The 27,140-nt window shown below is 42.1% G+C and overlaps 2 protein-coding genes and 1 long non-coding RNA gene across 5 annotated transcripts; 2 read left to right on the top strand and 1 right to left on the bottom strand.

Annotated features, from left to right (window-relative positions):
* Window positions 1-262: 262 nt before the first annotated feature.
* On the top strand, window positions 263-25,166 carry lrrc38a (leucine rich repeat containing 38a). The gene is made up of 3 exons (XM_063895854.1): window positions 263-976; window positions 17,928-18,178; window positions 24,962-25,166. Exons 1-2 carry the CDS (start codon window positions 349-351, stop codon window positions 18,173-18,175), a joined length of 876 nt encoding a protein of 291 aa, XP_063751924.1. The 5' UTR covers window positions 263-348; the 3' UTR covers window positions 18,176-18,178; window positions 24,962-25,166.
* On the top strand, window positions 13,553-16,923 carry LOC134872496 (uncharacterized). Of its 3 annotated transcripts, XM_063895837.1 has the most exons (5): window positions 13,553-14,567; window positions 14,790-14,933; window positions 15,083-15,335; window positions 15,811-16,518; window positions 16,651-16,923. In XM_063895837.1, exons 1-4 carry the CDS (start codon window positions 14,016-14,018, stop codon window positions 16,473-16,475), a joined length of 1,614 nt encoding a protein of 537 aa, XP_063751907.1. In that variant the 5' UTR covers window positions 13,553-14,015; the 3' UTR covers window positions 16,476-16,518; window positions 16,651-16,923. The 3 variants fall into 3 exon arrangements, 2 of the variants coding, with proteins under 2 accessions (XP_063751907.1, XP_063751900.1); XM_063895830.1 differs by having other exon boundaries at window positions 15,811-16,923; XR_010166807.1 differs by lacking the exon at window positions 15,083-15,335 and having other exon boundaries at window positions 15,811-16,923.
* On the bottom strand, window positions 14,361-16,189 carry LOC134872515 (uncharacterized). Its single transcript, XR_010166810.1, has 2 exons — window positions 15,939-16,189; window positions 14,361-15,259 (listed from the first exon to the last, which is right to left on the bottom strand). It is a non-coding gene; the product is annotated as an uncharacterized LOC134872515 (long non-coding RNA).
* Window positions 25,167-27,140: the final 1,974 nt, after the last annotated feature.

Raw genomic sequence — 27,140 nt, 5'->3', positions numbered from 1 at the left:
TCCTCTTCACTCTGAACACACCCCCCTCCCTGCTCTCTTGCTCACTCTCTCCTCTGCTCCTCCCCTAGCCTTCCTCAGAACCAGCAGGCTGCTTTTTTATCCAGAATGTTAGAGGGTCTCCTGGAATACAGCGCTCGTCCCTCCATGCTTTTTCCGGGTCTTCTTGATTTGCAGTGCAGAGAGCATAAGGATGCCAGCGCCACGCTGAACTGACATCGTTTGGCCCCCCCAACCCCCCCACCCGTGATCTTAACCAGTCAATTTGTCCATCTCGCTGACCTCCCCTCTATCCCCTGTGGGGACCCCCTCTCCCCCCATCTGCTGTTTAATGCTGCCGCCCCCTCGACAATGATACCATGTATTAACTGGCTGCAGCCTTTCCTAGCCTTGATATCTTCCACTCTGCTTACGCGGGGTCTCAATTGTCCCTCCAGCTGTGTGTGTCCAGACCACCACACTGTGGACTGCACCGGGAAAGGGCTCACCAGAGTTCCAGACTCCATCCCTCTGAATGTTCGCCGGCTCCTGCTTTCCAACAACTGGATTCCCTGGATCCCTTATGACTTTTTGGTCCTCTACAGCGATCTGGTCTATCTGGACCTGAGGAATAACTCCCTCTCCCAGCTGGACCCAGGCACCCTGAGCACCTCCTCTAGATTAGTGTTTTTGGACTTGGGGAGCAACAACCTGTCTGAAATTACCTCTGAAACGTTTGGGGAGTCTAGGAGTCTGATCAAACTGCGAGTGGGGAACAACCCCTACCTCCACATGGTGGGCAGAGATGCTTTTAAAGGGCTGACTTCTTTGAGGGAGCTGGAGCTGCAGAGGAACGCTCTCTCAGCTCTGGACGTTGTGGTCCTGGAATCCCTGCCCTCCCTGAGGATGCTGCGTCTGGAGGGCAATCCCTGGCACTGCAACTGTCACTTTGCCAAACTGTTTGTATGGCTGTCAGAGAACAGCCACAAGCTCCTAAAGGGTAAGACATAAGCTGCTTAGAGTCCTGCAGTCTGTGTCCCAGATCAGAGGAAATCCATTTGTTCCTTCAGATTCATTTGACACACTGGATGATTGGCATGCATGTGTTGCATGCATACAGTGGCTTGCAGAGGTTTTCAACCTCCTTAAAACTTTTCAGATTTGTCTGGAGTTGGTCTGGATTTGTGATACAAATATGTTCAGATAGTATTTTTTATAGCAAACTCATTTTCAGTATACTTTCATTGCTATTAATTGTCCATCTGCAGATCTTTTAAAGAAAATAAAACTGAAAGATACTGTCTGTATTAGTATTTAACACTTTAGTCCCAGCTAACAGTCTTCTGAGGGATTTCTGACCGTTCTTCTGCAGGATCTACTCCAGGTTGGACTGCAGCTTTTAAACAATGCAAAGGATTGAGATCTGTACTGTAGTAAATTAACCTTGTTGTTGTTAATACTCGCCAGTGTTGCGTTGGCTCTGTGCATTGGATCCCGAGAACAGCCAGGCTTTGATATGGTTGTTTTCAGGCTGGCCAAGGGTCCTGCTTTGTGCTGGACTGCTCAGCATTTGAATCACTTGTCCCACAAATTAAGCTGCATTGGATTGACAGGCGCCATTCTAAAACTTGCCTTTTATCCAGTAGCCATGTAAAATGCCAGAGAGGGCTATCAGCATTGCCACCACCAACCTATACGCTATGCCCTAGCGGCACAAAACAGCTGGGTGTGCTTTGTGATGAAATATAATGGAAACTATGACAAAGAAAGGAGTTGCAGCTACAAAAAAATACTGGGAAAATATTTACTCCAGTGCAATTCTAAGAGAGTTTTTTTGTAACACCCACCAAAGCTTTTCTTTAATCGCACATGGAGGTGAATATGATTTTAAGCGAGGACATGGAGATTATACTGAAGTCTTAAGTACCTCTCAGCTTCTTAGTCACATGTCCCTCATTGTCCAACGTAAACCTACTCTTTGTCCAACATTTGGACCGTTTGCCCCTGGTCCCACTGGTTGTTCGGGATGCTCCTGTCTAGGGTGGTCTACTGCAAAGGAACATCCAACCACTTGGATAGTACTTTATACCCTTCTGTCTAATGTGTGCATGGCTATTACTGTATCTCTAACCTCCCTAGGATGCTCTTTAGTTTCATTTTCACTTCTTTCCTTCAGATTCTCAGTCCAAGCAATGATCATTAAACTGAGGGGTGGGGAGTGGAGGGGTGAAATATGTGAAGTATTCTAATTTTTCAGTTGATAGAACTACAGTGTCCTTGTTAGGACAATATTTTCATTTGTTTTCAAACTTGTAGCTTCCCAAGCACAGGGGTTGAATTTCAGTTATTTTTTTCTTATGATTTAAAGCTAATGTCAATTAAAAATACTTCATTTCATTTCATTTAGTCTTTTTGAAATTGAATATGAATGTGTTATCCAGACAGTCTGATAAGTTTCAAGGGAGTTGAATACTTTTACAAGCCTATGCACATTAAAAGGTGTAATCCTTACTAGGCAATGCAAGATACCAAACACTAAGAAAGAGGGTCGCTGTCCGTCATTTCTTCAGACATCATAAGGTCCATGATGCAGAGAGGAAGTAACTCAGTGACTGTCGGACCAGGATGGTTACAGTTCATGTCAGGGGAACTATGATTTCTCTGCTCTGTAATTAATGGAACAATATTATTTACAGTTGCTGCTAGTTGTATATGGAGCACCTTTAATTAACATCCCGCAAAATAAGAAAACTGTGCAGAAACACTTCACAGCTTTCCAAATACACATAGGCCAACTACAAATATAAATTCTTTAAAGTGCCTGTGACAATTATCCTCTGAAGAGCAATGTGCAATACAACACTTTTTAGTTTATGAATTGTTTATTTGTTCTTTTTAATTTCCACACATTGTAGCCCTGAAACACACACACATGCACACTGCCCTGCTCAAGAGCCCATCTCAAGCTGACAGTGCAGTGCTGGACTTGAACCAGCCACTCTCAGGTTTAAAAGTCCCTATGGACTGAGCTTATACGAGACACAACATGACACAAGTATGATGATCAGAATAAAACTAAATAAAATAATACTTTAAAGGTCCCCACTTGTGCGAAATGCACTTTTTGATGTCTTTCATATGATATAAATATGTGTCCCCGGTGGGTAAGGAGACTCTCTCTTTTGCTCCTTACCCACATCTCTAAAAACGGGGTACAAACGAACTGATCCAGATTTGCTTCAGTTATGACATAATAAGGGAAATGTCAGCTGGCTTTACATTGAACTCCTGGCAACGTGCTGCCCACGTGACACGTCCCTACCTATCGTCCCCCATATACAGTCGCGAGCTGAATCCCCTCCGCAGCTCCTCTGTGTGTGTGTGTATTCAGCAGGATGTCTGCAGGAGGGACTTAGAGTTGTTGTATATATAATACATATAATGTCTCTGTTCTAGTGGTAAACACTGAGAAGTGTTTCAGAAATAATGCTGGATGTGGTTTGAACAATATGGCGTTTAATCCATTGACTGTAAAAATAATGGACAAACCCTCAGTGACGTCACCCATAGGTTTCTGAAGAGCTCAAATGAAGCTCAAATGGGCGCCATCTTGTCAGTGCCTGACTCCGCCTGCTCCCGGATAATCCATAAATGGTTAAAGGGTTGGGTTGTGAGTGAAACTGGGGCGGGGCGAATGAAGCCTGGCTGCTGGAACACGCCCACCTACCTCGAGGTTACCAAGGTAGCTAGAAGTTAGGCTACCGGTATATGCTAACCTGAACTGTAACTCGCAGCACTCACCAGACGTTGACATTTTCCTCCGGCTTAATACGTTTCTTGGGGTAAGTTAACCTGACACTATACAACAATACTTCAAACATGTATTTATTTATATGTTATGATGGTAAAGAAAAACTAGATTTGCTGACATTTTGTCAATGTTACTGTGAATATATCACGTTTAAGAACACCAAACACCAGTAATGAGCAAGACTACTTCATCATTAAACAACATACTTTGATGGACTTCATTTAATGAACATATTTTCTTTAACATTATTCCCAATAACTATAACGTTAGCTAATTTAGCGGTCATTACTGGATTGCAGTAAAGTTAATCTACCCTACAGCATAAGGAGGTGACCTAAGGCACTCTTAAAATCGATACCTGCTAATGGTGCTAACATATATAATACACTTCAATAAAACATTTCACTCACCGAAAAAAACGAACCACAGAATCCTTGGATGGTCTGTTAGCACAATTAACTGCATAGCAAGACATGTTATCCCTCAGAATTTCTTATTAAAATACTCAGAAAAGCCTAACACGACCGATAGGTCAAGTTCAACGATTTAGAGAGCTGAGTGGATGAGATGACAGCTATCCCATGCGGCTAACCTTAATTTAACAACCCCAGCTGTCACTCAAATCGGCCACGCCCCTAATTATGCAGAACTTTATGGCTTAATATCTTTTGAACTGGATTTTTTAATGAAAATGCACCCCCCTCACAGTTGTCATGAACGCGGAAACTAGCTATACAGAGAAAACCGTTTTTTGAACCAGGCTGTAAACATGTTTATTTCTGCTCCAAAGTTAGACATTTTAACATGGGGTTCTATGGGGATTTGCTCTGTTTTGCAGCCAGGCCACGCGGCCATTCGAGGAACTGCAGGTTTTTGGCACTTCCTTATGGGCTTCATTTTGGAGACTCGGAAGTTGCCCCTTGGTTTAATCACGGCAGCGTTTAGCTGAGTTTCTCCCGGTGGAAAACTCTCTTCAGAGGAGAGATCATGACGCTCCAAAGGGGCGTGGCCAGCAGCAGCTCCAAAGGGGCGTGGCAGCCACTCCAAAGGAGCGTGGCCAGCAGCAGCTAGTTCATCTTCATCTTTCTCAAAGAGTGGTCCGCGGACCACTGGTGGTCCGTGAGCGACCCCTAGTGGTCCGTGAGTGACCTCTAGTGGTCCGTGAGTATTTTGGTAAAATGTCACATTTGAAATTAATATATTATAAGTTTAAAGTGTTTCTCAAACTGTCTTAAAATGACTAAAGCTACAGTCACAGAATCAGCACTTCAGGAACAGTGCTGAAATAGACGGAGATGAGGCATGCTACAATGGGGGATCCGTTTGGTATTTCGAGCAAAACACTTCACAGACAAGTTTTGTAGAGATATGGATGTGTATTACAATTTATACAGAAGTAATAGATTATTAATAATGTAATTCTCGAAGGAATGGCAGTGTGAATGCTGTATGCTGAACCACTGAACTGCAATGATGGCTTAAATGTGGAGTTAAGTGAAGTTCTACAAATAGCAGGAAAAAGGGAATGAGTATAATTCGAAGCTCATTTAATTTTAAGTTTAATAAAACAATGCGTTTAAAAGATGTGGAATATTTAAGTATAGTTGAAAATATTATTATTATATATATTATATTATTATAGAGTATTTGTTATGCTAAAAATAATTAGCAAGATATAAACATATTGATATCTTATCTGCAAGATCTGGAATCAAACCCACAACCTGCTATTTGAGAGACTGACACACTACCACAGAGCCACAGTCACGCCTGGAATAGGTGGTGTGGCTGGCTTCTTTAAAGGGTACATGAACAGTGGGGGCTTGAATGTGTGATAAGAGAAGAAATGAAAGTGAAAACAATTGGAAAAGCAGCAGAATATTTTAACTATAAACTTTTGAACTAAAACCAAATGTCACCAATAATGCGGAAAATATGTGGAAAATGTTAAAGTGTGTATGGAGTTTCCATCAGACAGTACAGAATGGGCTGAGCCTGTTAAACTCCAGTCTGTGTGTGTGTGTGTGTGTGTGTGTGTGTGTGTGTGTGTGTGTGTGTGTGTGTGTGTGTGTGTGTGTGTGTGTGTGTGTGTGTGTGTGTGTGTGTGTGTGTGTAATGCCTTGCATGACAAAGCAATTCATTAACAGAGATTGTGGAATTCAAGGATCTACAGGCTACCTTCGTTATGTATCAAAGCACCATAACTTTGGAGTCCCAAAAGAAATGTATCATTGCTACTTTGTACTTTTTGGTCACTTCAGTACAGTGACAAGATTGGTTAGTTTTTATCTGGTTATTGAGCTTTAAATAAGACTGTGTACTTCAACCTTTACTGTCAGAACAGTCCTGTTCTGCTCTCAACAAGCACCCTGCATGATTCATCCAAAGCTGTGACACCACGGACACTAGCTACTGTATCCATGTCTGTCTTCCTCACAACAAGACACACACACACACACACACACACACACACACACACACACACACACACACACACACACACACACACACACACACACACACACACACACACACACACACACACACATAAATGGGGGTTGAGGAATGTTGCAGATAAAGATGGACCTTTCTTGGATTCTGTGCAGAGCCACTTTGATGGGAAGTTTCCTTACACTTGTGGTGTATTAAATCAGTTCATACAGATAGTTAGAGGGCCTCCATGGATGAGTAAGAAACAGACAAACGTATCTCACCTTATTTGGGTACACATTCGTATAGAACATCGCCTTTGGTCACACGCACACTTTGGACACGCACACACATTTTCTCCTATAAAGTGTATGCACAAAGAGAGTTCGAGGGACTTCCACAATTGGCTCTGGGAACCTCGTATTGCCCGTGTTGGTGTATGATACTATGCTGTTGTAATAAACCTTATTATATACAAGCTGGTGTCTCCGGAGACTTCTTCGTCATCTTCACAAACATCGCTACAAGATATACCTCACACTCATTTTGTGGTTCAAAAGCTTAAACGGGTGTTAAACGGGCCCTCTAACCTTTTACACACCCGGTGCTGTTTCGTGCAGCTGAACACATTCATTCAAACATTCCAATAAACAGGTATTTCTGGATGTGTGTATGTGTGTGTGTGTGTGTACACACTCTCGCATGCCTGTTCGGGTCTTTGTTCACATTCAACTTAAACATTTATCAGAGGTACATCAGAGGTATTCATAGGTACACATACTAATCCTTCATGTTTGTGTTTTGATTATTTTCGTGCAACACGATATGTGTCTCACGGTGTGTGTTTGTCTGTGTGAGAATGAGTCTGGCTGCCATGTGACAGCAAGATCACCCAGTGATGAGGTCACTGAGTCCCTTTTTTATGTAGAAAACCCCTTCTGGTCACACACACAAACACAGACAGACAGACAGACAGACAGACAGACAGACAGACAGACACACACAGACACACAGACAGACAGACACAGACACACAGACAGACAGACAGACACACACACACACACACAGACACACAGACAGACACACACACACACACACACACACACACACACACACACACACACACACACACACACACACACACACACACACACACACACACACACACACACACACACACACACAAACACACACTTGACAATGATGGCTAGTGACTTTTGGGTACAGCAGTGTACAGAGGAAGAGGATGGAATGTAAGTGCCTTCCTCTGCAGTTTGAAACATGTTCTTTGGTACCAGAAACATTACTTGGATCCTATGTAATGCTTTAAAAAGCAAATGTTTATTAAGAATGCCTTACAGAGACAATCTCAAATCTTAAATAGGAGTAATAGTCATATTGTGATGCCTTTGGGTTAATATAGCTGGATTTCTAATGGTGCGTTAGGGGGTTACATCTCTGCAGTAAGGGCCACACAGGGCCACAGATATGCTGCTGAAAGTAATGCACGTGGGGGGTCACAGGGTTTGGACCTCAGGGCGGCTGTGAACAAAGACTGCAAGTTACAGTAGAGCAGCTGTCTCCAACACGTCGCTCGCGAGCTACCAGTCGCTCGCCGCCCCCTTCAAAGTAGCTCGCCAAATAGTTTACATTTAAACCATAGACTGTATATATAACATTTAAACACACATTTTCATAATATGCCAATTTCATTTGTCACCTGTACATAAAGTACCGCTCATCTTCTATCTGAAGATATGTTGCTACGATATTTGTTTTCACAAAATATGACACAGAGCGCTGCTATCAACCGGTATTGCTAACAATGGCTAACCCGAGGTAATTGCTAAATCTGTAAACAAGGCGCGTCCATCTTTTCCGACCTCGAATGTGACGTCACTCCCAGTTCCGACCTCCGACCTCCGATGTAAACGCGGCAAAACACCGGGCATTAGCTTGACCATGGCCGCTGAATGCAACAAGAGGCGGAAAACATACTTTTTTCACGAGAATTGGGAAATAGACTTTTGTTTCACAAGTGTAAAGGACAAGTGTGTTTGTTTGATCTGTGGAGTAAGCGTGGCGGTCGGTAAAAAATGCAATGTGGAGCGCCATTTCACCACAGTCCACAGCCCCTTCTCACGGAACTTTCCCGCTGGTAGCAATCTACGAAAAGAAAAGATAAAGGACCTGAAAATACAGCTACAACGACAGCAGTCTGTTTTTACCAGACCAGCACAGAAGGCTACTGCTTGTACGGAGGCTTCGTTTAAAGTGGCGCACATCCTGACAAAACGCAAAAAGGCCTTCACTGAGGGCAGTGTTGTAAAGGAGGCCATGACCGCGGTGGCTGAAACGTTATTCAAGGACCATAAATGTAAGACAGAAATATTGTCTGCTTTTGCTGATGTACAACTTGGTGCAAATACAATGGCAAGGAGAGTGTCTGCACTGGCTGTGGATGCAGGAAGACAGTTGGAAACTGACATTAACAGGTGTAAATGGTTTTCTATTCAGCTGGATGAATCTGTTGATGCGAGCGATACAGCCCAGCTGGCTGTTTTCATCCGCATGGTTTTTGATGATTTCACTGCGCATGAAGAGTTTTTGACTTTGCTTTCATTGAAAACTACAACAAGGGGAGTCGATATTTACAATGCTGTGAAGAACTACTTCACGGAACAGAAGATCCCTATTGAAAAGCTGGTGTCAATAACCACTGACGGAGCACCAGCGATGACAGGTCGTCACTCTGGATTTATTGCCCGATGCAAAGCAGACCCGGAGTTTCCGCCATTTCTGGCCTACCATTGCATAATTCACCAACAGGCTTTATGCGCGAAGGTCATGGGATTTGAACATGTCATGGAGCCGGTTGTCAAGATTATCAACTCCATCAGAGCAAAGGCTAAGCAACACAGGACCTTCAAGCAATTCCTGGAGGAATGCACTGTGGCCTATGGAGATCTCCTGCTCCACACTGACATCAGATGGCTCAGTAAGGGTAAAGTACTGCAACGTTTCTTTTCCTTGATGGGTGAAATCAAGATTTTCTTGGAAGAGAGGGGGGAGGACACCACCTTGTTATCTGATGCAGTGTGGGTCCTTGATCTTGCGTTTTTGACAGATGTAACTGAGAAAATGAATAACTTGAACGTACAGTTGCAAGGTAAAGAGAAAGACGTCTGCAACATGATCAGTGCTGTTAACGCGTTCAGCGCAAAACTGGCCTTTTTCATCCAGCAGTTGAAGGCCAAAAGATTCCAGCATTTCCCCTCTGTCACAAAGGTTTTGGAAACCCATGCAGGGATAGCTGATGCTTTGAACACAGAGAAGTACTGTGACCTCTTGATCAAGCTTGGCCAGGAGTTTGCAGACAGGTTCAGAGACTTTGAGAGACTTGAGCCCTGTGTGACATTAATTGCCAACCCATTCATGAATGTGGACATTAGTCAGATTTCTGGGCAGATGGCAGACCTTTTCTGTATCGATCCTGTGGAAATGGAAATGGAACTTTTAAACCTCCAAAACGACATACAGCTGAAATCTCAACAGCATGCTGAACATTTCTGGAGCTTGGTTGAGCCAGAAAACTATAAGAATCTGTGTCAAGCAGCTCTGAAGACAGCTGCTTTGTTTGGGTCTACATACCTCTGTGAATCTTCTTTTTCTGACATGAATGTCATCAAATCTAAGTTCAGAACAAGACTGACGGATGAACATTTGAAAGACTCCATAAGAGTGAACCTAAGTGGGTATATTCCAGCATACAGCTCTCTTGTTGGCACCATGCAGTGCCAGGTATCTCACTAACTAGAGGTGCTTGACTGAATATGTAGGCTAGTGAATAAATTACTGAAAGCCTATGTGATTTCAAAGGTGTGAGTTATGTTTTGACAAAGTGTCAGTGTTTTGTAAATGTTGTGCAAAAAATGTGAGTTTAATGTGTTTTATAGTTTGAACAGATAAAGAAATGCATATGCTGATGAGTTCAATTTGGGCTATGTTTCACTCAAAGTGTGAGTATTAGAGGTCAGTGTTTTGTAAATGTTATGCAAAAAATGTGAGTTTATCAGTGATAGCTGAAAAGAAAGAAATGAATAGACATGCATACTGATACATATTTAGTTACATTTCTGTATTTTGAGTGAGTATTGGCTGCCAATATTTTGAAAATGTTCATGCAAAAAAAACATGTTGAAAAGAGAAAGAAATGTTTTGACATGCATACTTTGAGTTTAATTTGAGTATTAAAGTTCTTACACAAATAGTGAGTGTTGGATGTATGTTCCGTGTATGCTTGTGCCAAACGAAACCTTATTTAGGGATTTAGATACGTGTGAATAAATGTTACACATGATATAAAACACAAGTAGCTCTCCGTAATTTTTTTTCTTTAGAGGTAGCTCTCAGAGGGGAAAAGGTTGGAGACCCCTGCAGTAGAGTGTAGAATGTTCTGGCTTTCTCTCCTCACACAAACCAGATCCTCATACCTGCCAAGGCAAGCGTAGAGCTCCCCCTACAGCAGGGGTGGCCAACCCGCAGCTCCTCGGTACATATGGAATTGTAATTGTGTGTTGTTGTTTTTTTGCGCATATGTATCCAAGTTCAAAAGGGGTTAACAACACACAAGTTCCAGGCCAATCGTTACACAGAGTTTTCGACACAGAAGTGCTTTAGTCAATCAGAATGCACATCCTGCAGTACAGGAGGCGGGTTCTACTGCATTCGCGATGTGACAGTGAAGGGAGAGATCTGCTTCTGAACGGCGAAAATAAAACTCTGATAAAACCGTAATAACTCAATACAAAGTTGTCAAATCAAAACGGTAATACTTTGCAGTTGTAGATGTGTGTGAGAGGGCCTGATCACGGAAAGCTGGCTACCAACCCAGAAGGACTCCTGAGTTGCTGAATCGCGATTACGAAATAAATACGACAGAAAGTGCATCTCTGTCAGCAGAGCTTCTGCCAGTCACAGGGTAAAAGTTCAGATAGTTATCATACAAGGATAATTAACTAAAATACACTTCATTTATTTTTAAATAACTGTCATGAGGCAGTATTTGAACCAACCTTAGTCATGGGTTTGTTTTAAATACAAACATTTAAATATTGTAAGCCAGATTTGTAAAGGATTGCTCAAGGCAATGAATGCCAACTTAGTTCAAAGAAGCAACATGCAGTAATATAAAAGTAGTTTTCACATGATTAAGTGAGAGTGTGTGTGAGGCAGTGCACACAATCTTAATGGCTGAAAATAACTGGCCTCTGGTCTTAATACTTTCTGTCAATATCATGGTGTGTGACATTTACAAGAAATCTGGCTGAGCAGAGGTATGTGTGTCTGTCTGTGTGACAGAGTGTGTCTCTATTGGAGTGTGTGTCTTTGAGTGTATGTGTCTGTGTGTCAAATATTGTACATTTTTAGATTTTCACTTTAGATTTCATGTGTGAGAGATAGAGGGGCACTAAGGAATAAAGTGAGAGAGCACACCAGTGGTGTAGCTATACCTATTTTAGGTGAACTTCAGCCCACCTAAAAAAATTAAATCCCACCCAAATGAACATTTTGAAATTGAAAAGAAAATGTATATCTATATATGTTTTATGTCTCACATTAGTGTTGAGAGTTGTGCCCCCTCCCCTTACCAAGACCACACAGTTCTATTGTGTAGCCTCTTAATTTTGCTCTCAAAGTGCACCAGAAGCATGCAATTCACTTTAAAATGTTTTTAAAAATCTGCCCGGGGAAGCATGCCCCCAGACCCCCCTAGAGGATGTGAAGTCCACCCCACTCAAACTTCAAAACTAGCTATGCCCCTGGAGCACACAGAAAGGGTGAAAGCAAAAGAGAAACGGCACGAGAGAAGTGGGGGGACATACATCCACGATGTGTGTATGATGTGGCTCTTTGCAGTAACTCAGTCAAATAATTGTCTCTTCGTCTCTGACTGGTTGGCCACCCCTGCCCTACATGTTACACTGTATACAGGGTACCCGCGAGGTCTTAAAAACGTGAAAAAGTCTTAAATTTAGTATTCGTAAATTAAGGCCTTGAAAAGGTATTGAATTTTGTTCACAGGTCTTAAATTTTGTTCAAAAAGTCTTAATTTTCATCCACCTCCTTATTTGATACGGCGCCACAACATGTATTTTTTTGTTCGTTGTTACAGCGAATCTTAGAACACCCAAACGTTGCATTTTAGTAGGTTACATCCTAAATATCAGGCAACCTGTACCGATTCATTGTAAACTGATTGAGACGCTGACACCCCCCTCTGCATTGCATTGTGTTCTCTTTGGTACAGTCTTTGAGTTCGCGCGAAGTGAAATCCGAAAAAAATGTGTTGACATTAAAGTAGGCTACTCTATTTGCTAGAGATGGGCAAATGTCGGTTCAATCCGTCGTGGGTACACGACCCTAAGTATAACTGGGTTCAGCCTGTGCCAGGGAATGTGTGGGAGGCACAGTGTACTTTATGCAGAAAAACCTTCAAACTTGGGACCATGGGGCATATAGCCTTGAACTCCCATATGAAGAGTGCTAAGCACACAAAATTGGTTGAAGTGCGTTCGAGCCAGGCACCGATAGCAACTTTCTGTGTGCCACCTTCAGTGCAGTCTACCTCCGTGGCTAGGTGGCTAGCGCTACACCACTGCAGCAGGTACCACTGTCAGGGTTACTGTGCGGGTCAACACCAACTCTGCAGGCAGAGGTAATATGGACTCTTAGGACAGTATACGAACACCACTCCTACTCCTCCAATGAGGGCATCACCGATGTATTCAAATGCATGTTCCCTGACTCTCAAATCGCGGCAACATTTTCATGCGGGAGCAACAAGACAGCGTATCTTACGAAGTTCGGTCTCGTCCCTTTTATCAGTAAGGAGCTCACCGAGCAGGTAAACCAGGCTGTTGGTTTTGTGCCAATGTTGGACGAAAGCCTCAACAAAAGCACAAAAACCAAACAGCTTGACATCCATCTCCGCTACTGGGACGGTGACCGTGTTCGATCACGATATTTTGGCTCGCAGTTCATGGGCCAAGCAAAGGCGGTGGACCTTCTCAGTAATTTCAAGGTAAGTTGCTACAGATAACATTTCTGAAGAATACTTAATAAAAGATAATTCAATATGTAATCTAAAGGTAAAACAGGGATGTTTTGAAATTAAAGTCCATATAGGCAGAGCATATCCGTGCTACAGTGAGGCTCTGCACAAGAAATAAGCTAGGCTACTTTATGAAATGGTAAACAGGGCTGTACAATTATTCCCATGCTAACTTCAGAGCCCGCGCTAATGCGCTACTGCCATCTAAAGGAAATCGTTTTTGTCAATATTGAGTCATCACGTTTTCTTAGTTGCTTACCGTGCATTACCTAGATAAGAATTGCGATTCTTAAAACAACTGAGCTGAACAAGTTATTAGCAATTTGTCTAGTATAGTTTTGTTAGTAACTTTTCACACAGTCTGGCAACAAACTGCAGGAATAGCAGTACTGTGGAATAATGAATAGGCCTTCTATAATCTTACACAGTAATATGTAGTCTATTACTGTTAAGACTGACAAAATGTAAAACAAATAAAAAAATCTGTTGCCCTTTCATATGAAAATGTATATAGTGTAAACTGTTATATCAGCAACTTGTTCAATCCAATATTCCCCTACCCAAAGCATGATACAAATGGTTATAGAGCACTTTTATATTGTATGACAGAATACTGCAAAGGTGTTTGAATTTTGTTTCTGATATTTCTTGTAGGAGTGTTTACGTGACCTTGATTTGAGGAGGATGGTCTCTTTGTCCATGGACGGACCCAACGTCAATTGGCGTTTTCTTGAGATGCTGCAGACGGAGCATGCTGAGCATTTTGGGGGTGCCCAGTTGGTTGTAGTGGGAAGTTGTGGGCTACACACTCTACATAATGCTGTCAAATGTGGATTCACTGAGTGGCATATGGAGAAGTTCTTAAGAGCTCTTCATACTATTTTTCACAATGTGCCAGCAAGAAGGGAGGATTTTTGCAATCTTACAAAGTCCAAAACCTTTGCTTTGCCTTTCTGTGGTCACCGCTGGATCGAGAACCTCCCAGTAGTGCAGAGAGCCATTGAGATCTGGCCTGACATGAAGAAATATGTTGATGCTGTTACAACCAAGAAGCTCCCAAACCCTGGAACGTCTTCTTATGACACCATCGAGGTGGCAACCAAAGACCCTCTTATTTTGGCAAAGCTGCATTTTTTCATGGCAGTTTCACGAAGTGTGACACCCTTCTTGACAAAGTATCAAACGGATGAACCTGTGCTTCCATTCTTTGCCAATGACTTGGCTGAATTACTGAAGGTAAGCTGAATCTTTTAAGTGAATCTGTGTGAATATATGTCTTTTTATTTAACATCATCTCTTTTCATTACAATAAGACTACTGCTGGTTGATTTGGGCCAATATGTGACCACAGACTACATCTATATAATCAATTTCAAATAGCTCAAGTGTATTGTGACAATGATGCTACTGTGTCCCAAAGACATTTTCATTCTCGGATATGTTTTCCCTGTTTTGTAGAATTTGCTGAGGCGATTCATCAAGCGAGAGCTACTGACTGATGTCACACCTCAGCACTTGGTACGGCTTGATGTCACTGACAAGCAGTCGAGGGTGCATCCAAAGGCAGTGGACATCGGCATTGGTGCAGAGACTGCCATAAAGGTATTCTGGAAATAATCATGGCCGACAAGTAGGCGTTTCACAAAATTGCAATTTGGTGGTTAAAGGGAAAGAGCAAGGAGAGTTGTGTTGTAAACAGTTGTGTTGTAATCAGGGACAGTTCACTTCAGCTAGTCCTTATTCATCCTTAGGAACTCCAACAGCGGAGTAAATCCTCAGAGGAACTTTCCATCCTACATTTTCAAAACCAATGCATGGAGTGTCTATCCAAAATGGTCCAGAAGATTCAGGAGAGGAGCCCTTTGAAGTTTCCGATTGTTAGACAATTAACTTGTCTGAACCCAGCCTTTATGTACAGCAACCCTGAACTGTGTCAGAAACAGATGAAGAGCATAGTCAGGAAGTTTCTACAAGACAGACAGTTGGATGGAGGAGTTGCTGCTGGTACATATTCATACATTATTTTATTGATGAGGTCTAAACATAAGCATACAATTTACTAATGTAATACCTGTACGTAAGGGATAAAGAACATCATGGTATTCTTGTATCAAAAAATACTGCATGTTCAAAGTGGTAGCACAGGCGTTACACCTCAAAGTGCATTATTTGTTTTATCTACGAATGCAGTTCGTTATCCTGATTATGCCATTGTTGTCATGCCATTATAAGTTAGAATAATGCTGTGCAGTGCATAGCACTAAGTGTATTGTAACACTCTTTAATGTGACAGTTCATTGAAGCTTCCCAATGCGGCCGATGGTCAAAAAATAGGAACTACGTAATAAGAATCATAACATAATGCATATGCTAACACAGCACAATAGGACATTAGATCAAGCAGTCGTATGAATAATAATATATTACTGATATTGTAGCTATACATTTATTTGAATGCTCTTTCATCCACTCTTCTTAGGTGATCTGATCACCCAGAAGTTCTCAGAGATGCTGTCCCTGGAGGTCCGAACTGAAGAATTTCAGTCCTTCCAGCCATTCAAGAAAAGACTGGATGTCTTTCTAAGCAACATCATCAGTGAGACCTACCCACAACTTTGGTCCTTTATCCAGAAGCTTCTACTTCTATCACACGGGCAGGCAACAGTTGAGCGGGGCTTTTCGGTGAACAAAGAAATTGAAACTGCTAACATTCACGAAGACACCGTTGTAGCGCAGAGAATCGTCTGTGACTACATCTCTCTCCATGGAGGGGTTACCAAGGTCCCCCTCACGCCAGCCCTGCTTTCCTCGGTCTCATCTTCCAGAGCAAGATATAGAATTCATCTTGAGACGGAGAGAAAAAACAGAGAATCTCAAGCAGAGTCAGAAAAACGAAAGGCCATTGAGGAGAACCTGGAGCAACTGAGAAAGCACAGAAGATCCATCAAGGAGGTAGCCGAACATCTGCTCAGGGATGCTGATAAGTTGGCAGACCAGGCTGAAGCCAAGCAAGCAGGCAGCAAGATGGCGGAGCTAATAGCAAAATCGAATGCCTTTAGAAGGAGCCACAAGGAAAAGATGGCTGAACTCATTAAACTGGACGAACAGATTGCTGCCAAAAGAGCTGAGCTCCAAAAGCTGTAGGATCTATTGAAATGCACACAGGCACACCCACAGACGAATGCAGGCACACGCACACACAAACACACACACACACGTACACCCCTCACAGTTATTGTTTTAAATTATTCTGTCTTAGGACTTAAATACAGTGTAGATTGCAACAACCGCACACAGGCACACCCACAGACGAATGCAGGCACACGCACACACAAACACACACACACGTACACCCCTCACAGTTATTGTTTTAAATGGTTCTTAAATTAATGACTTAAATACAGTGTAGACAGGCTGTAGGTTACTTTGGGAAAAAACATCCATACAAAGGCGCACCCACAGACGTGTGCATGTGCATACATGCACTCCTCACACAGTTATTGTGTTTAAATATGGTGAATGTTATGTTGAAGCAGATCTTTGAAAGCTGTTGTCCTCAGAGCATATTGTTCATTAAAGTTATTTATTTGATTGATTGATTGATTGATTGATTGATTTTCAATTTTTTCATTAATACGCATACCAGGGAAGGTGCGACGTTGGTCTTAAATTTTATTGAAAGTGGTCTTAAAAAGGTCTTAAAAAGTCTTAAATTTAAGACTAAAAATCCTGGGGGAACCCTGTACAGCATGTTAGCTATAGTATCACTAGATAGGAATAATTCAGTGTGGGTGTAATGAGCGTTTGTAAATATGGCATTTGAAAATAAATATAAATAAAGAGATGAAATTGTGTTCATTGTGCCAACATTATAAAGGGAGGCACAAACAGCCCTGTTTGGTCTCCAAAAATAGGTATTTTTCTATATTTAGAAAAACACCTATTTGGGGTGAAATCACTGCCCATCTGCTCTAGGATTCATATACCAATTTACATATCATCTGGTCAGTCAGCATCAGGGGGGATTAGTCACAGGATCTTTTCTATAGAAGTGCTGACAGTCTTTTGTACGGTGCATTTCCTGTTTAGCATGTTGAAACCATCGGTGGCTTGAGTCCACTATTCTTAACATCAGATCTTTACCTTCTAACAATTCATCTGGAAAGTGAAGAAAAACTGTGTATCGAACTGTTTCCATCATTTGTAGCAGAGATAACTAAGTCAAAGGTCATTCACAATGATTAAAAGCAAAGGTTTATCTCAGGAGACTCGATTGGTGTGAATAAAATGGAGATTCTGCGACCATGCAGATGCCTTGTTTAATTACCAATGGCAAGCATTATGCTTTTTGAGGAACCAAGCAGAGTCTTCATTCTATTAATGCACATTATTTCTTGAGTAATATAGTTTTCCGTATAAAATCATCAGAATAGATGTGAATTAAAATGATGTTTATGTGACATAGCTTCAACCATTACACCATCCGCCCCCCCTTTTTTTCTATTGCTGTCCAGTCTGAATCACCAACAGTAAATGAGTTATGAGGCAGGCGTGACTTTGAGAAGCCTAGTGTCCCTTGTTGTTGTCTCTTCTCAGGTCTGGAGGGGATAGAGTGCTCCCTGCCTCTGGATGGCCGGCGTGTTCCCCTGAGCTTACTGTCTGAAGAGAGTTTTCGGGAGTGCCGTGGGACCCTCACCCTAACTGACTACCTCATCGTCATCTTCTCCGGTATCTCCGTCTCAGTGGCGGCCATCATCACCAGCTTCTTCCTAGCTTCCACAGTGCACTGCTTCCAGAGACTCAGCAAAGGCAGCAAAGCAGATGAGGAAGAAGGCAATGACTGATGGGTGGGTGGGTGTGGGGGGGAGGGGGGATTACAGCAAACACCTGACAAAAACTGTTTAATTCAAAACTCCTGTTCAGAACAAGATAAAACACGTGAGCAGAGTTAGATTAGTGAGAAGTCACTAAGGAAAAACCCACATGAAGAAAGCTGTTCAAATGGCCAATCCAAGATCCCATTTGATCCATGATCGTTGAGGGACTGCATTCACTGAATGTAGTTTCTATATCTGTACCGTGCAGCACTGACTTTAGGAGCACTGGGCAGTTCGACTTTTTGAAGGAATAGAATAGCTCTAGCGCTGAACAGCCTTTAAGCCATTCTGAAAGAATGGTTGAGCCTGATATTGGTAAATGTATTCTAGATGGAGGTGAAGGGACAAACGTGAATTAGAATTGTAATCTGTAAAAACTGCCGTAACTCAGACCGTTCTCAGAGATTAGAGGGATACAAATACCTGGCTTTTGTGGAGACATCAGGATTCCAGAGGTGCATGTCTCTTGCTGAGAGGCGCCAGCTGCTGGGTTAGTGCCTTGATCAACAGCTATCTTAATATACTAACATCCTCCTTTACTGATTACTTTGTTTTAATTCCAGTAGCCGACTGAAACACATGCTTTATTATGTAACCCAAGATTTACTCAAAGACATTGCAAATTGGCAGAATGAACTGCAGTGAACAACATGTTATACTGCATGAGTGCCAACGTCTCATATTTCATATCACACACAAAGAATACATCGCAGAACAGGCAGATTTCAATGGCTCCCTTGCCACAAACCTTGGTAGACATCTTTAGACAAATGAGCAACAGGTTCACAGAGCCTTTTAGCTTGAAGGAGAATGGACACATTTTAAAATAAATTATGTTATATATCTGACAATCAGATTGTTATTTTGGAGCCTGGCTGCAGGAACTTGCTCCCATCCAGCATCGGTGAGGTCCAACACTGAAGGCCTCACTCACAGCTGGTGTGACAGCTCATCCAGCTTTTGAGTTGGTTTGAGATGTGTTCTTCAAATGTAGCTGAACTCAAAGACACAATAGAGCCCATATGAGGTTTCAGTGCTCCTCTGTTGTGACTAAGGACATGGTTTTGATATTCCACCGATCAGATCAACTATCAATAAAGGCAAAACGATTTGAAAGTTGGAACTTAGAGTGTTTATTATGGGATTGGAGTTACAGGAGGTAGGTGTGTTGAGAAGCATCACAGCATGCATTTAGAATATATTTATATATTATTCTCATTGTATGTCTGCAATGTTACATGCATCTTGTTAACTGACAAGGTGCTCCACAGTGTTCCACACCGAGATCACTGTTGTACAGTTCATTATTCGCAGTATTGCACAGTTGAACCTCTGGGTTGATCAGCTAACTGCCAATAAGAAACTCTTTTGCAGGTTTGATTTTAAAGGACTCATTTAAATCAGCTTCCATTAATTCAGATTGTCAAATCACCAACACTCTAATCTGGATTACTGGATCATTGGGTTTACAAAGGTAGAAGTTCACTGCTGTGTAACGTATTCATGGCTATTGTGGCACAACAATGGCAGCCAAGAACCTGTGCCCAAAACTAGAAAGAATATAAAGGCTATACAGCAGGGGTGGCCAACCCGCGGCTCGCTTGCCGCATGCGGCTCTTTGCCCAGTCTCATGCGGCTCCTCAGTTCATATGGAATTTTAATTGTGTGGGGGATTTTTTTTTTGCGCATATGTACGGAAGAGTATTAGGGCCACATGAAGAGAAAATATTTTTTAAACTTTCTGAGAAAAAAAGTCGACATTTTCGAGAAAAAAAGTCAGAAATCTGCCAGGAACGGCGGAAGTGGGCTACTAGTCCTTCACAACAGAGCTGGTTCGTGTTTGGTTTGCTGCTGAAATGGTAGACTTAATTGAGTGTTATTTCAGGATTGGGATTGGTAGTCTCGCAAGAAACAGTAAGGCAGATCATCAAAGCACTTGATCCACACGGGGTAGAAATGAGACAGGCCCATCGTCTGAGGCGGCGTCTGTATACAACCCGCGGGCCTAATGCACTTTGGCATATGGATTCATATGACAAATTGAAGCCATTTGGGATTTGCATCTACGGGTGCATCGATGGCTACAGTCGTTATGTCTTATGGATGGAGGCTTAAACCAACAATAATGATCCCAAAGTCATTGCTTCCTACTACCTCCAGTGTGTTGAGCGTGTTGGGGGCTGTCCAGAGCGGCTGCAAGCTGACAGGGGCACTGAGAACGGTCACGTTGAGGGCATGCAAAACTTCCTAAGAAGAGAACACAGCGATGCATTTGCCGGCGAAAAGAGCTTCCTGTACGGCCACAGCACTGCAAATCAGCGCATCGAATCCTGGTGGGGTATCCTTCGAAAGCAGAGCGTCCAATTTTGGATGAGCCTTTTCAAATCGGTGCAAGATGCTGGTCACTTCTCCGGGGATTTTGTGGATAAGAGTCTCATGCAATTTTGCTTCCTCGAACTAGTTCAGGTAGGTTATATGTGCATCAAGACAATAATTCTCCACACACACACACACACACACACACACACACACACACACACACACACACACACACACACACACACACACACACACACACACAGGCAATATAGGCCATAAAAAACCCTTGGCTACTACTTTGCATGGAGGTAATCAAAACACTGCTCATGTGTCATATTGTAAAAATACACAGTAAATGATTTTGATGTATCGTCATTGACAAAATCAGATGATCATGTAGACTAATTAAGCACTATCTATTGTCTTGCAGAAAGAGCTGGACGAGGTTGTACGGACATGGAATTCTAATCGAATCAGACCAGTTCCATCCAGGGGTGACTCTGGGGGTCGCCCAGTCCTACTCTACACAGCCCCACAGATTTTTGGTGGAGAGGACAGCCTGAAGTTGTTTGATCAAGAGGAAATCGACCTTTGCAAGGAGGAGTGCAGACCCAAGGGTCAATTGCCTTGTGATGAAGATGTCTTTGATCTGTCAGTGTTGCTGATGCAGGAAAATGGATGGGACACTCCTAAAGATGCGTTTGATGCTGCTGAACTGTACACACTGTTACGAGAGGAGATACGAAATAATCTTTGAGGACTGACTGCCATCTCCTCTGCCTCCACTGCTGTGCCCATCACCACCGTCTCGGCTGCTGTGCCCATCTCCTCTGCCTCCACTGCTGTGCCCATCTCCACCACAAACAGCATTATCCATACTGAATGTAAACTACATAGAATATGTTGTAATGTTTTATTTTATGCTGCTTGATGATGTATATAAATTGTATAAAATGTACATAGTATGCATATAAATTAAAATGTCTGTCACATTAAATTGCATGCTTTTCCAAAATGCCCTTGTATTTTGTTCATGTGGTCCTTTTTCAGACTCAGCTATATTTATTTATCAGTATGATCTCAGCTTTTGTTGGAAGTGACAATAACCTGAACTAAAAAGATTTAAAACAAACATGAAGTACTTCAGAAGTAAGACTTTATAGGATATGGCTATATAATGTTTAGAATGTGAGATAGTAGCCCTGCACCACAGAATAAGAACAATTGTATTATCAAATGGAGTACAAACATTAGCAATATTAATATATCAGAGTATGTAACTCCGTCATCATGGGGTGTACTGACAGGCAACAGGAGACAGAGTAAAGGGTGCTTGACAAGTCTTTTGAGTGGTGTACCCAAAAACCATCGTCAGGTAAATGTTGGTAAGATCTGACCTAAGATTTTCATCTGTGGAGTTGATGTGGAAGTTGTGCACTCCTACAAATACCTTGGTGTGCACTTAGATGAGAGACTGGTGTGGTCTAGGATTACAGAGGCCCCTTATAAGAAGGGGTGGAGCGATCTGTATTTTCTACTACAGTTAAAATCCTTTAATGTCTGCAGTGACCTGCTACAAATGTGCTATCAGGCAGTGACATGTAGTGGTGGTGTGAAAGCAAAATACACCAACAAACTACAAGCTGATCAGGAAGGCCTGCTCAGTCATTGGTGGAGCAATTCAACTGGACTCAGTAGGGATGCCTCCGGAGAAATGGATACTGGACAAGCTGAACATTCTAATCCACTGATTGGCAAGTCTGTTGAGCTGAAGAGTACCTTTACTGGGTGATTTCCTCTAACTGTTTTGACAAGAAGATACTGTTCTTTTCTACCAGCAGTGATGAGGCTGTACAACTCATCTCTTTATCACCCTCAGAAACTAACTTGACATATTTTATTTTTATCTATCTTACTTTTGTTTGATTTTGCACTGGACAGTGCTGTTGTGACACGCTGCTTACCCTGCCACAGACCTCACAGCATGCCATCACTGAATAACAATGTAAGTGACAAATAAAATCACTGACTTCTTAAATGGTTTCGAAAGCGTTTACTTAAAACTAATTTTACTTATTGTTTTCAATGTACTCAAGTACACTGAGCAGCTCAAGTTCCAACAAACAACACATAGGCCTATTGTGTTCAAACAGCACATAGGCCTACACCATATAAAACATGACAGCTTTACAAAAATACAAAAAAGTACAAATACAAAAAAATGCATACAACAAAAGTTATGTAGTGCTAGAGAACAGTATACATAAAAGTATAGATCAATATTTCAAGAGGAATAACTTTCAAATGCATGTAGAAACATTTATGACCAATATGCATGTGACAAGCCAAAACATACAAATCTCAGTCAGACTCAAATACATAGGCCTAAACACAAATTGTGTTCAATGAACACATAGCCTAAACTGTATAAAACATGAGTGCAATTATACAATTGGCTGTATAAAAAAAAAAAACAGCCTAGACAATGTCCATAACCCAGATGTTGCTGTCCAAAACAGCATTGAATTCTGATCTAAAATCTGGGAAGTTATCGTAACTATCTGACACCTCCAGCACAAATCCACATGTGTGGCCAATAGGCCTCCTGGAGAAGTCTGACATTTTTGTAAGACAACCTGGATTTTGGTACAAGTGATTATATCACTACCAGTTGTGAAACGCAGGAATTTTTTCGAGATGGTCCTCGTCTAACTCTCTAAGATATCTTCTCAAGTGGTTTTCCACCTCTTGGAAGTCAAGTAGACCTTGAACTCGTCTTGGATTGGGTCTGAGTGCCTGATAGCGTGCCAGTAGGTCATCATGAGCAATGCTGACCTTTCCATGCATCACCTGCTTCCAACAATCAATTACATACCTAGGGTTTTGTACTAGTTCTTTATGTGCATCTCCTTCAGGATCTGTGGAAGTATTTCCGTTTTGATCATCTTTCGGCACTCGTAGTTCTCAAGGACTTCCATGAGCTCGCTGGGATCAACTGATGAGAAATCCTCAAGCGCCTTCTTGAGAATGTCCTGGTCCTGAATACTCACATACTGAAGGAAGATTTCTAGGAGGTTGCTGCACACAGATCCATGAAAGAGGTCCTCCATCAGAGGAAGAGTTAATTTTATCGGCAAATACTGACATGTTTGTAAACCTGAAAGCAAAATTCTGGCAATGGCCTTCCAGGTTTCACAGCTAAAGTCATGCCTAATGAATGGAACTTTGACTGCTGTTCCAACAGTACAGCGATCATAAAATTCTTGCCAAAAAGAACAGTAAATATCTCTGACAACACCTTCGCCAATCCCCTTTTCTACACTGTTATCTGGAAGTATTCTTCTCATAATTAATGGGCGTGTGAGCAAAGTAGGATCCATGAACCCTTTACTCAACTCATTTGGCAATTACCATGGTGTATGGTTATTATTTTGGCGAGACTGGCCTGTGATGTGGAGCCAGGTAGTTGTGCTGGAGATGCATCATTGGATACTGTTGATGTGGAGAGCAGTTGCTCAGGTGGTGGGTCCATGACTTGCTGAAGTGAGGAGGCAGAATGCAATGATGAGGAAACATCCGAGGTTATGAGTGGCTGCAGTTGGAGTTGGGTCTGAAACCCAAAATCAAATGGTTCTGTGTCATCGTCAGCGTCAGTTTCAATTTCACGACAACCCGGACCAAAGGTTACTTCCAATTCAATGTCAGTTACCAGGTCACATTCAAACAGTGTGCCATATCGTATGCCAGTGATTGTAGCACCATCCTCTTCCTCTTGTACTCTTTCACTTTTATTCTGCTCTGAATCGCACTGAAGATCATCCTGTTGTGAAGGATCATGTGAGTCCTGGTGATAATCCTCCTCATCCTCATCTATTGTTATTACATCACATTTAGATTTTTCACCATCTGTGGCACTATCATCCTTCAACTCCTTGGGGGAAGTAGCAACATAAAATCGCAACCGTCCCATGCACAAAGTATCATAGATAATCAACGGTTACATCCTCATGGACAGGGTTCTGTTTGTAGTCCCTCAATTCAAAGTTGAACTCAGATTCATGTCCTTTTGATGACAATCCATCTGGAAAGAAGAGCCTCTTTCCTTTTTGAAGGACCTCATCCATTCCACATTCTATTCCAATAGGTACCATTCTTGTCCCTCCTCCCTGTTTACCTCGTATTTGTTTCCTTTGTTCTCCCTCACAGTGCAACCATCCAATTTCAATCTTTCGATGGGTTGCTTTCCGCCTCTTGTTTGAAGAACCTGCTGATGAATCAGCTGGCTCTGCATCTTGTGTTTTGTTTTCCTCAGCTTTTCTGGCCTGTTTTGTTTTCCTATTTTCATTTTCCTCAGCATTATTTCGCTTCTTAAGCTTGACCCTAAGCTTTTCAAAAAGACCCATTTTGGTTTTTTGTGTTGTCCCATTTCTGCAGAAACTCTTCAATGCCAGACGATCCCCAAATGAGGAAATGTATTTTGCCAGGTCTCCATCTTCCATGCAGGGAATGACATCTTTGTCAATCTGTGAAATTATCAAAATAAATGTAAGTTGTTTTACTCTCACAATAACAAAAAGATATGACTAAAGCTCAGAGTTTGTGACTGCTGTATCTATATGTTGTGTGTGTGTGTGTGTGTGTGTGTGTGTGTGTGTGTGTGTGTGTGTGTGTGTGTGTGTGTGTGTGTGTGTCAACCCCCTGCTCTTATAACTGCTGGAAGGTGTATGTAAGTGTGTTCTTCTGTGAGTGTGGCATATGTGTAAAAGGCATATGTGTAAAAGTTCCACACATTTGGTGTTTACATTAACATTCATTCTACATTTTAACATCCATGTCACAGACTAGTCCAGACAAGCACAGACTGACGTTTACACACACTTTACCTTGTCCTCCTCTAAGTGTTGTATTACTTCCTCTAGGACTCCTCGTTGGCGTAGGAAATCAGACACAGTGACACTGGACACGGATAGACTTGTAAAGAAGATGCAGCACAATTAACAATGTTATGTAATCGTTGCACTATGACCAGTTTACACAATAATATTTGTTTGCACTGTCTGCCAATGCTGGTGAATATGGGCTATTCAATAGGTACTTTCTTATCAGCAGTGGTTCACAAGTGCTGCTGGTTTTACTTGAAGTACTAAATGTGCTAGATGACAGGTGAAGTATCACACAAAATGAAACGCCAGTTTTAAGACGGATAAATAATAACCCATAGCAGGGTTTATCAAGCTATTTATCTGTCTTATACGGGCGACAGGTATAGTCTAATCCTAATTTCTTGAACCCCTAAACTTTTATTACAGAAATGTGTTCTATAGGCATACAGTGGGGCAAAAAAGTATTTAGTCAGCCACCAATTGTGCAAGTTCTCCCATTTAAAAAGATGAGAGAGGCCTGTAATTTTTATCATAGGTATACCTCAACTATGAGAGACAGAATGAGAAAAAAAATCCAGAAATCACATTGTAGGATTTTTAAAGAATTTATTTCAAATGATTGTGGAAAATAAGTATTTGGTCAATAACAAAAGTTCATCTCAATACTTTGTTATATACCCTTTGTTGGCAATGACAGAGGTCAAACGTTTTCTGTAAGTCTTCACAAGGTTTTCACACACTGTTGCTGGTATTTTGGCCCATTCCTCCATGCAGATCTCCTCTAAAGCAGTGATGTTTTGGGGCTGTCGCTGGGCAACACGGACTTTCAACTCCCTCCAAAGATTTTCTATGGGGTTGAGATCTGGAGACTGGCTAGGCCACTCCAGGACCTTGAAATGCTTCTTACGAAGCCACTCCTTCGTTGCCCTGGCGGTGTGTTTGGGATCATTGTCATGCTGAAAGACCCAGCCACGCTTCATCTTCAGTGCCCTTGCTGATGGAAGGAGGTTTTCACTCAAAATCTCACGATACATGGCCCCATTCATTCTTTCCTTTACACGGATCAGTCGTCCTGGTCCCTTTGCAGAAAAACAGCCCCAAAGCATGATGTTTCCACCCCCATGCTTCACAGTAGGTATGGTGTTCTTTGGATGCAACTCTGCATTCTTTCTCCTCCAAACACGACGAGTTGAGTTTTTACCAAAAAGTTCTATTTTGGTTTCATCTGGCCATATGACATTCTCCCAATCCTCTTCTGGATCATCCAAATGCCCTCTAGCAAACTTCAGACGGGCCTGGACATGTACTGGCTTAAGCAGGGGGACACGTCTGGAAGTGCAGGATTTAAGTCCCTGGCGGCGTAATGTGTTACTGATGGTAGCCTCTGTTACTTTGGTCCCAGCTCTCTGCAGGTCATTCACTAGGTCCCCCCGTGTGGTTCTGGGATTTTTGCTCACCGTTCTTGTGATCATTTTGACCCCACGGGGTGAGATCTTGCGTGGAGTCCCAGATCGAGGATGATTAGCAGTGGTCTTGTATGTCTTCCATTTTCTAATAATTGCTCCCACAGTTGATTTCTTCACACCAAGCTGCTTACCTATTGCAGATTCAGTTTTCCCAGCCTGGTGCAGGTCTACAATTTTGTCTCTGGTCTCCTTTGACAGCTCTTTGGTCTTGGCCATAGTGGAGTTTGGAGTATGACTGTTTGAGGTTGTGGACAGGTGTCTTTT

The sequence above is a fragment of the Eleginops maclovinus genome, chromosome 1 (genome assembly GCF_036324505.1).
Source record: "Eleginops maclovinus isolate JMC-PN-2008 ecotype Puerto Natales chromosome 1, JC_Emac_rtc_rv5, whole genome shotgun sequence".
Taxonomy (NCBI): Eukaryota; Metazoa; Chordata; class Actinopteri; order Perciformes; family Eleginopidae; genus Eleginops; species Eleginops maclovinus.
This window is presented reverse-complemented; position numbering and strand designations above follow the sequence as displayed.